The 11,053-nt window shown below is 49.5% G+C and overlaps 1 protein-coding gene across 1 annotated transcript; it reads left to right on the top strand.

The window, feature by feature from the left end:
* The first annotated feature begins 2,109 nt into the window (after window positions 1-2,109).
* Window positions 2,110-10,202, top strand: C14H11orf91 (chromosome 14 C11orf91 homolog). Its single transcript, XM_055423810.2, has 2 exons — window positions 2,110-4,556; window positions 5,733-10,202. Exons 1-2 carry the CDS (start codon window positions 3,851-3,853, stop codon window positions 5,816-5,818), a joined length of 792 nt encoding a protein of 263 aa, XP_055279785.1. The 5' UTR covers window positions 2,110-3,850; the 3' UTR covers window positions 5,819-10,202.
* The last annotated feature ends 851 nt before the right edge of the window (window positions 10,203-11,053 follow it).

Raw genomic sequence — 11,053 nt, 5'->3', positions numbered from 1 at the left:
CAGTGTATCTAGATGCAGAACTAGAGTGATGGAGGGAAAGGGTGCTCCCAGGGGAAGTCTTCTGTTCCATCTTCAGCAGTCCCACGACTGAGGGAGCCAGGCAGACAGCACCCCAGGACTGCCAGGCTGGAGAGGGATGTGGCAATGGAAATTCACAAACTCCAACTGCAGCGAGGCAAACTAGGTAAATAGAGTTTAAATCAATGTTGGGAGGAACTTCCATCTTGATGTCTTATGAAGAGTGACACTCCTGGCCCCTTTCCTCTAGAGAGTGGAGAAAGGACAGCCCAGCTTAGAGAGTTCAGAGAAAGGATCGGGTTGGTTCTTGGCTGTCTCTTCACTGTGCCCATGAAGGCCCTTTCTCTGTACACAAAGCCTGTGGTTTTCCCACAGGGCCTTGCGCTGTTGGGTGAGGTCAATTGAAAGGTGCAGTATCAGTAAGCCTAGCTGGCTGCCAGACCTCTAACCACATCTTCCAACTGAACTTCATCAGCTAAAAAGGCCTCATGTGTGTCTTGGTTCCAAATGCAAGCAGGGGGCAGTGGTGTTAGGAATTGAATCCCTCAAGCCCAATATGATGGCACTAAATGGGGTTTTGGGGGGAGAGGCAGGTTATGCAACAGTTTTAGACTCCAGGAGAGAAAGATTCTGTTTAAAATGAACATAAGCCTGCTTTATCTTTTCCTTAGCAACCTGAATTTCCTAGACCTTTGTTTGCAGAAATAATCTGTAGGCGTTTATCTTAACAACCATGGTTTGTTATGGCTCCATTTGGACTTCACCTCCAAACTCAGGTTTATCTCATTGTGGCACCTGAGTTTTCTTGCGGTGTGCTTGTTACAGGAAACAACTTCTTTTTAAACCCATTGTCTAACACAATGGTGTTATGATTAAGCCATCCAGTATCAAATCTTTAGATTATCTTGGAGCTAAGAAAAAACATCTGGAAGTTTTCTCTCTTTGAAAGGAGAAATACACATAAAAACTTCTGATTATATTGCATCATTTAATAAAACTTACTGCAAAGTCTCTTTCCATTCTAAGGATCTTCAACATGTAACAACAAGAGCTCATATAAGTACTGTGCCCAGGTACTTAGCTTGTCTCATTTAATCTTGCCAACCCAAGCAAGTAGGTACCATTATTAGTCCCACTGTATAGATGAAAAACTGAGATTCAGAAAGGTTCACCCACACAGCCAAATACACAGTGGATTCACAGCTTGGTCCCAGGTCTGAGTCTCAGACCCTGGCTCTTACCATTACTATGGTTCTGTAGAGGTGGGAAAAAACCTCCTCTGCTACTTTAGGTTCAGTAGCTGGGTCATGAGAATTAAAGCAGCAAAAGACAGATTAACAGGAGAAAAGATTTATTATGCACGCACATGTGGGCCTTACACAACAGTAGTGAAAACCCAAAGAAGTGTTTAGGCTTGAGAGTTTGTAAACCATTACAACAAAGGGTGATAAACTGAACCAGACAAAGGGAAAGGGGGTTGGGTTTCCAGGAATTTTCATTTCTAGGTAAATTGTGGGAAGGTAAATATTGGATTGGACAAAAAGTTTATTCAAGTTTTTTAGTAAGATCTTACAGAAAAACCCAAACGAACTTTTTGGCCAACCCAGTAAATGGGGGAAACTTATGGAAGATAAAGGTTGTTTGGTAAAGCTCTGGTATGCAGACTCAAGTTAGGGCCATTTCCAGTGATAAGAGTTGTCTCCTTATTCTGGCATGGGAGAGGGGTTTGGGGACACCTTCACAAAGGGAAATTTATTTTATCTTTACAAAGGAAATTTTGTAACCTTTAAAGGGGGAAATTTATGCCCTGCTTTTAGGCAGAAAAGGAGAGGACAGAGTAATACCTGTGTCTGCTTTTTCTCAATTAACTTCAACTTAAAATAATTCTTATGCCAAAGTGGTGTATTTTGTGGTGGTATATTCTGATCTCCTTCAGGTCGCATAATACATAACACTTTTAAAAGTGCCCAAATATTTACTGAGTTCTATTATATGCCCTGGTGGCTCAGTTTGTAAAGAATCTGCCTGCAATGCAGGGGACCTGGGTTCGATCCCTGCGTTGGGAAGATCCCCTGGAGAAGGAAATGGCAACCCACTCCAGTACTCTTGCCTGGAAAATGCCATGGACAGAGGAGCCTGGCAAGCTACAGTTTATGGGGTCACAAGAGTCGGACACGACTTGGTGACTAAACCACTCCACCACCACCATTATACACCCAGCATTATAAGATCCTTGGGCCAGATCCTCACCCTCACGAAGCTTACAGGTGAGTATGGGAAGAAAAAGCTTCTTAGTTTCAGACAAGCCCCTCAATGGGAACTGCTCTTATATTTGGACAGAATACGTACATTTACAAGTTCTTCACACACTCTATTGTCTTCCATCTGATCATCAGAAACAACCCTATGAGGCCGCCTGGTTCTTTTATTCTGCAGAAAACCCCCTTAGAAGTCAAGCAACTCGCCAGTCCAGGACATTTGGCTCTGCTTTGCTGCTACACACACATACATGCACACAGTATTTGCTATTGGACCTGGATCTTAACTGACTCAGATCTTAACTGACCAACAGACTAAACTGGACCCCAACCATCTTTGTTCATTCACCGCAATATCATTAGGCAGAGGTTTTCCGTTTATGACTAATACAGGCTACTATTTAAATGAGCTGGGCATGTCCTTGGGCAGTATATCCAAGTCACCTTAAAAAATAACTGAGCTGTTTGAGGGTTGCTCTGCAGAATTTCCTTTTGGTGGTTCGTTGACTGCCTTTTAGCTCCTGATAAGCAATGTTTGGAAGAAAACTAAACTGCATTTTACTCAAGACACCTAGGTCAGATCTATTACAAATCCATAAAAGGCTCTCTCTCTGTCCTTTTTTTCCCAGAATTGTCCACAACACTGGGAAATTTGGTGAAAACTTGGGTTGGTTCTAACAGCTATTCCCATCAACCTGCTTCTTCTATTATAGAGAATGAAAAGTCAGATACTTGTTTCCCCAGACTTCTCTGCGAGGAGGGGTGGTAAGCGAAGTCTGCTGATGCAGGGGGCAACTTTCTAGGATTGTTTTTTTTCTCCCTATAAGAGGAGAGGGGCTTCCCAGGTGGCACATTGGGAAAGAATCCACCTGCCAAGGCAAGAGAGGCAAATTCAATCTGAGTGGGGAAGATCCCCTAGCTAGGAAATGGCAACCAACTCCAGTATTCTTGCCTGTAAAATTCCGTGGACAGAGGAGTTTTGTGGGCTACAGTCTATGGGGTCGTAAAGAGTCTGACACGACTGAGCACGCCCGCACACACGCAGGTACAAATAGATAAGGAGAGGGAAACTGAAGAAAGTTTCCTCTCGGAGTTCTGACCAGCTCGCGGCTTCCTACTTTTGGATGAGGTTATAGTCGGGTAAGGAGATCCAACCAGTCCATTCTAAGGGAGATCGATCCTGGGTGTTCATTGGAAGGACTGATGCTAAAGCTGAAACATGCGACGAGTTGACTCACTGGAAAAGACTGATGCTGGGAAAGGTTGGGGGCGGGAGGAGAAGGGGACGACCGAGAATGAGATGGCTGGATGGCATCACCGACTCTGTGGACATGAGTTTGAGTGAACTCCGGGAGTTGGTGATGGACAGGGAGGCCTGGCGTGCTGTGATTCATGGGGTCGCGGAGAGTCGGACACAACTGAGCGAACTGAACTGAACTGAATAGTGGGGTGAGAGAGCAGGACTCAGGGGTGCAATAACGCGAGCGAGGCTTGTGAAATTCAGTGGTGGCAGCGGGAGTCTTGGGGCCGGACCCGGCCGGGTCTGGAGGACTGTGGGTGATCGCCGGTAGGGGATGAGCGGCGCAGCAGAGCGGATCCGCCCGATTCCCATTCCTCTCCCGGGGTGGCCCTTCTCACGCCCGCGGGCGTGGCCAGCCGGCCTCGGAAAGCCCGACTGTTCGGGCGCGGGGCCGCTCCCTCGGGGCGTGGCCCGTGGAACCTCGGAACGCCGGCGACTCGGGGCGGCGGCTCGCGTCTCCCGGCGCGGGGTTCCTCCCACGCAGCTCCCCATTCAAACGATGCCGAAGGGGCGGCGCGGCAGCCAGAGCCCCACGATGAGCCAGCGACCGGCTGCGCCGCTCTACTTCCCGTCCCTCTACGACCGCGGGGTCTCCTCGTCCCCTCTCAGCGACTTCAACATCTGGAAGAAGCTCTTCGTGCCGCTGAAGGCGGGAGGGGCGCCGGCGGCGGGGGCCCGGTCGCTGCCCCAGGCGGCCTCGGCCCCGGCGCTCCCGCCGCCACCCGGCCTGGGTCCCCCTAGTGAGCGCCCTTGTCCCCCGCCCTGGCCCTCCGGCCTGGCCTCCATCCCCTACGAGCCTCTGCGCTTCTTCTACTCTCCACCGCCCGGGCCTGAGGCAGCGGCCTCCCCGCTGGCTCCCGGCCCCACGACCTCCCGGCTAGCCTCTGCCTCCCACCCCGAGGAGCTGTGCGAGCTGGAGATCCGGATTAAGGAGCTGGAGCTGCTCACCATAACTGGGGACGGCTTCGACTCCCAGCGCTGTGCGTGACCTCGGCGCCTTAGCCTGCCTCGGCTCCCTGCCCCCTGAGCCCCTCACCCGCAGTGTGGCCTTTAGGCTCAGACTCCAGTTCCCAGGAACCCCAGATCTGAAACCAATACCTCCCCCAACTCCGGAATCCAGACACTTCATCCTGGATTTCAACCAATTTCTTCCCTCCACCGTAAATCTGGACCCTTTTGTCCCAAGTTCCAACCTCCCTCCGCCCTGAGCCTTTTTGTTACTTTGAACTCTGAGCTCTAAACTTGGAACTCGGTCCATCACAACCCCCAGGTTGAACTTTAAGCCTCCTGCACAGTAGTACAACCACCCTGGGGGTCCACCCCCAGACAACCCCTGTTTCTAGAGACCAGGCTCAGTGTTTATCTTAACTTGGGGGTCCTCAGTGGAAGGAGGGGAAGTAGGTGAGGGTCGTGTGATCTCTAGCAAGAGGTGTAAGACCTAGAAGGCTGAGGATGCTCACCAAGGGGCTCTGGGATCTTCCAATTCTCAATGCTGGAAGGTCACCTCCTTGTGATGCCCCTGGCTGCCCTCTCACCAGGGTCCTGCCTCTGCCATCTGATCTTAGGTCTGAAGTCTTAGACCAGGGCAGACCAGGTGTGCTGATGTGGGCAGGATTCCTCAAACTGACTGAGTCCTCCCTGTTCTAGAGTGAAGTTGTTAAATCCAGTTTTACTCCCAAAAGGACAAGATTGCACTGTGGAATATTCAGGAGCCGTAGGCTGTTCAACAGACTTTGTGTTTGCCAACACCTGGTCTGGCTAGGGCTAGCACTTGACCACTGGAGGAGGGCAGATGGTTCTAGAAAGACCATCCCCACCACTGTGAAATAAACTACATGTTTAGGTACATGCGGCTATGGGAACGGTCCCCAATTCATCAGGCACTCTCTGATGTTCCCCTTCCCCACTGCCTCAAGAAGAAAACTCGTAGAATACTTGGACTTTCCAAGTCCTAGATTTCTCAACCACATATTTCTCCACTTGGATGTGTTTTGGCTCTTAGGGGTTCCCCCCGCCCCCACCCACCCATCTTGGGTCTGAATAGGTTTGGGACTCATGTGGGGAAGCACACGATTGCTTCCCCAAAGCTAGCTTTGGAAGTGTTAGAAAAAAGCCCTTCTCTCTCCTACATCTAAGTTTGTTTTGGTCTTCTGCAGATAAATTCTTGAAGGCGCTGAAAGATGAAAAGTTACAAGGACTGAAGACCAGGCAGCCTGGAAAGAAGTCGGCCTCTCTCTCCTGAGGAGCTGCCCACCAGAGCCTGGCAGCTGCCTCCTTAGGTGTTAGTGCTTAGATAATGTGTCCCGTCTGTCATTTCAAAGATCGATTATTTTCTGTTCCGTATTTACTGCTGTTCTTGTTGCCCCCAGCACGTACTCCACATACAGTGCCCACTTGCGTGGTAAATGGTCTCTCTCCTGTCTGTGCCGCTGCTGGGGGGGTGCTCTCATAGGGGCTGGAGGCTGCTGCCCAGCCAGCCTTCAGGGGCTTCCAAGACCAGGGGAGGAAGGGATCCCCAACACTGTCAAGTCAGGGAGATTGGAAAAAGCCAAGGGCAACATATATTTGGTTTTGTTGTCAGAAAGGCTCTTTGAGGACTGGAACAAGGGGTTAGTTTGGTTTCAAACAGCTTTAGTCCTTGGAAATGTTTTATAATTTTTAAATGCTTTTTGGAGCACAAAACTCTTTGCTAAGCTGATGAAAGGCACGGTCCTTCCTAGATATTCATACAGTCAAATACTTGTGTGCTTATTATGTGTTAGGCACCCTCCTGGGCTCTTGGGATTGGGGGTGGGGACATGACAGCAAATATTGTTAGTAAATCAGAATATGGTATCAGAAGGTGACAGGCGAAGGGGAAAACAAAAAGTAGGAATGAGGATGGTCCGGAGGGTGGGAGGAAAGCAGGGTTTCTTGAAGAGAGAGCATGTAAACAGTGCCGGGCGGAGACTGAGGGCAGTAGCCAGGAGACACCCTAGGGGAGCATTTCAGTGTGAAGGGCAGGTGCAAAGGCTGAAGGTGGGAGCACGCTGGGAGGTTTGAGGGTCAGCAGAGAGCGCAGACGGCTGGGGAGGGAGGAAGGGATGAGTGCAGAGAGGGTCCATTCGCATGGGACCTTACAAACATGATAAGGACCCGGGATTTTACTCTGAGTGGGATGGAAAGTAGAGAGTTTTCAGCTGATGAGTAACAGGTTCTGATCTGTGCTATGTTGAGAACAGAGTAAGGAAGGATGAAGAGAAAACAGGAGGTTGTTGGAATTAATGCGGCTCAGTGAGAAGCAGTGGGGCGGTCTTCCTGCCCTTTCCCCCTCTCCGGGTCCCCTGTTGCCGGGTGCTGCCTCTGTGGCCAGGAGGAGCAAGGCCCCAGTGGCACAAGCACACGAAGGATGACGTAGTTGATAGAACACATCTTCCAGGGACTTCCCTGGTGGTCAGGACTCCATGCTCCCAGTGCAGAGGAGATGGGTTTGATCCCTGGTTGGGGAACTAATATCCTGCATGCCACACAACGCAGCCTAAAAAACAAAACCTAAATCTTTTATTAAGTATAACATTTGGGTGCTTAGCTTCTCGACCCCCTGTGCCTTCACTGTGCCAGCAGCCTAGATCGTAGCTGAAGAATCTGTGAAGTTTGGGCTTCTTTCAGAGGAGAATGGAAAAGAGTAGCTGGTGAGCCAGGCTTCCCTGGTGGCTCAGAGGTAAAGAACCCACCTGCCAATGTAGGGGACATGGGTTTGATTCCTGGGTCAGGAAGATCCCCTGGAGAAGGAAATGGCAACCCACCCCAGTATTCTCACCTCGAGAATCCCATGGACAGAGGAGCTTGGCCGGCTATAGTCCATAGTGTCGCAAAAGAGTTGGATGCAACTTATCTACTAAACAACAGCTGGTAAGCCAGGTATCTTCAAAGATATGTGAAGCAGGAGGGAGAAGCGGAGGGGGTCTGGCAAATAGCATTGATTGGTCAAGAGGAGCTTGAGCATTTGCTCCTGGATTTAGCAACACGATTTCGTATTGGTGATTTTTCAGTTTTGGTTGAGCAAAAGGGGTTGATGCCTGACTGCAGTTGTTTGAGAATGGGAGGAGAGGAATTAGAGACATAAAGCAGATGCCTTTATAGGAAGTTTAGCTTCAGATAGAGCTGGAATAGAAACAATTGGCAGGGCAAGCCAGGTCGAGATGAGTTTAAGAAAGGAGAAATGACCGTGCATTTGTCTGATAGAGAATGACCCCACAGATGGAGAAAAACTGACAAACTAGAAGAGGTCTCTGCCTGACCCACAGCAAGCCAAATGCTGAGACACCAATGTTGCAGCAAAAAGAGGTCTTATTTGCGAGACAGCAGGAGGAGAGGCTGGAAGAACAAGTCATAAGTCTGCCCCCCAAAGGCAAGGTGCTGGGGTATTTATGGGATTACGAATAAAGATGATGCAGGTCAGCTGGAGGCATGGGGAATGTGGGGATGTGATTGGTAAACGATGCAGGAATTGTCCTCCTTTGCAGGCGTAACTCAGCTATGCGCCTCTGCACATTGTGAGCATGGAGGTTTGGGCCCTCTGATGTCAAAAAGTTCCTGAGTGGATCCTGGTGCAGTCCCAGTTAGAGGGTCAGTAGTCCTATCCAATCTTAACCCATTCAGATCGAATTAGCCTCCAAGTTTCTGGGCAGTAACTCAGGCAAATATCTTATTGTTTAGGCTTCATGCTGCTGGGAGGACATGCAAGTCTTAAAACAACCTTGATTAGTGAAGACGGGTGAAATGGATTTAACCTATGGCTTCAGAGAGAGGAGGAATTGCTGAAATGGTGTCCTTGAGTGGATGAGAGGGGTCAGGTCTAGTTTATAGTAGAGGGATTGGCATTGGATGGAAGCAGAGATGGTTTATTCTTAATGTGCTTAGTTGCTCAAGTCAGGTCCGACTGTTTCTGACCCCATAGACTGTAGCCCACCAGGCTCCTCTGTCCATGGGGATTCTCCAGGCAAAAGTACTGGAATGAGTTGTCATGCCCTCCTCCAGGGGATCTTCCCAACCCAGGGATTGAACCCAGGTCACCCACCAGGGAAGCCCTGGGTTTTCAATAGATTGGCTTTGGATGGAAGCAGAGATGGTTTATCCTTAATAGCAGGAGGTTATCACCTGATGATGATAGATGGGGTGGTGGGAGCCCCAGAGGCTACATACACTTGCCCCAGAGTTTGTACAGCGACCACCAGCTTGAGGACACAAATATGCACATCTGTAAGGCCCAGCTGGAGACCATAGGCATGGGTACTGGGAGCCAGACAGAGGCTGACCAGCCACAGAGCTGCTGCCTGACCACGGGGGCATTTCAGCCACTGCTGCCCACAGCCAGGAGTGTGGGCCCAATGTCAGGTCAAAGTCCCCAGGTTCTAAACCTTAGCAATGAATTTCAGTGTTTCCAAAACCCAGTATACGGTGAGCGAAGTCTGAGCAGTCCCCCCAGAATTCACAACTGTGGGAGTTCACAACCCCAGAATTCACAACCCCTGGGAGTCCTCCCACCCTGAGCATTCCAGGTCCTGTCTCCCCTCTCTAGGAGGAAGCTAGATTCCCATTACCCCAGGCTGGTTGATGCAAGAGAAGCTCCCTTGTTCTAGAAAACTTCAGGCTGGCAAGTCCAGTGAGGGGAGCTAGAAACTCTTAGTGAGAGTCAGGAAAACTCAGCAGCAAGCTCAAGGAGGGCAGAGCTGCCCGGGGTGGGGCCATTTCCCATTTCTTCCCCTGAGCCTCCATGGCCCCTCACCCCCATCCATCTAGACTCATAAAACTGGCTACCGATGAAGTGCATACTGGGCACAGAGGGAGGCGGTTGACATGAGCAGACTACTTCTTAGTAGCACCGGGACTCCATGCTTTCACTGCACGGGGCAGGGGTCCAATCCTTGGTCAGGGAACTAAGGTCCAGAAAACCCCGTGGCATGGCAAAAAATAATAATTCTTACTAGCACCTTGTGATATAGGAACCATTCTTGGCATGTTTTACAAATGAGGGGACAGAGACTCTGAAAGGTATGGTGACTTATCCCTCCTCCATCCCTGGGCGCAGGGCTAGGGATGGCAGAGTGAGGATTGGACGTCAGGCCTGTCAAGGTTCTCCCAGGCCTCCCTGCAGCGTAAAAGGGCACAGACGTAGGGGAAGCCCTAGTGAGTCACCAGAAGGAAACGTTAGGTTCAATACCGGGAGGACACAGTTTGGGAGCGGGCTGAGTTGTCTCCCAAGTGAGAATGGAGCTGACAGTCTTATGGTATCACAGTCGAGGTCCCAGGAATGCCCACACCCACCCGTCGCTTGTCCCTTCATCCCATGGCTTTGGTCACAAGTCCTGTTATCAGGATGGTGGAGGAGGCAGGTCCTGTGATTCTCAGTCCATCCTGAACAGAATGGAATGGAAGAGGCTGCATACCAAAGAGAAGGAAGCTTGGCGATTGAAAACAAGATAAGGGTCCAGGTGAAGCAAACACCATATGCATGGAATAACAGATAAATGCAGTGGCATGCTGGAGCCAGCTAGAACAGCTACTGAAAGCCAATGGTTAAATTTTGAGGAATTTTGTAAGCTGGTTGTTAAATACAGCCATTGTTAAAAATTAACTTGTTTCAACTTACAATTAAACAATATTTAAAATGAAGGTAATAAATACTGAAAAAATTCTGCACTCCCTAATTATTTTGTTCCATTTTATAATTACCCATGTTCTTAAAGTTATTTATGGCTCTTGTGTCTGTACAATGGAAACACTGAATAACCGTGTACTAACGTTACATTCGTTCAGAGGAGTGTCAGTTTTGTTTTGAAACTGGCCACAGTGAGTGTTTACACTATGGAAATTGGCAAATGTACAAATCAGGGTGGTTCTTGTCCTCTGTACCCTTTCCAACCTCCATAAAAAGTTGGTTGTTAAACATTTACTGACACACCACCAGTTAAACAGGAAAAATCATTGATAGCTGAGCTAGGAGGAAAGCTGCTTTGGAGCATTCAGAATGGGGCTGAAGGTATGACTGAGGCTCCCTGCTGCTTCTGGCTTGTCTGCCCACTTAGTCACCCACATGGAAGAGGTAGGAAAGAAGAGCCTGGTCATACCTGCTTGTGAAGGCAGGTTTTTTTGGTTTTTTATGTTTTGGCTGCTGGACTTGTAGGATCTTAGTTCCCCTGGACCAGGGATCCAACCTGGGCCCCCTGCAGTGGAAGCATGGTCTCAACCACTGATGATGCAAGGCCCAGGGAATGTCCTGGACCTGAGCCAATCAGGTTGTACTCTCAGGGCATCAGCGTAGAGGGTGAACAGAGGAAACAGCCCGTGGGTGGGGGACTGACGTTCATCCTCTCCAGCGGTGACTTGTTTGAGCTAGATGGAACAGCAAATCTGACAGAGGGTGAAACCTGATATTTGCATCATGACTGCTCCATCAACGGATCGTTAGTCCTGAGAGAAGTAGAGATTTCAAGTG

Source organism: Moschus berezovskii, chromosome 14, assembly GCF_049115385.1.
Source record: "Moschus berezovskii isolate FMDL1 chromosome 14, NW_MosBer_1.0, whole genome shotgun sequence".
Classification (NCBI taxonomy): Eukaryota; Metazoa; Chordata; class Mammalia; order Artiodactyla; family Moschidae; genus Moschus; species Moschus berezovskii.
Note: the sequence above shows the minus strand (reverse complement) of the source record. Positions and strands in the feature narration are given on the sequence as shown.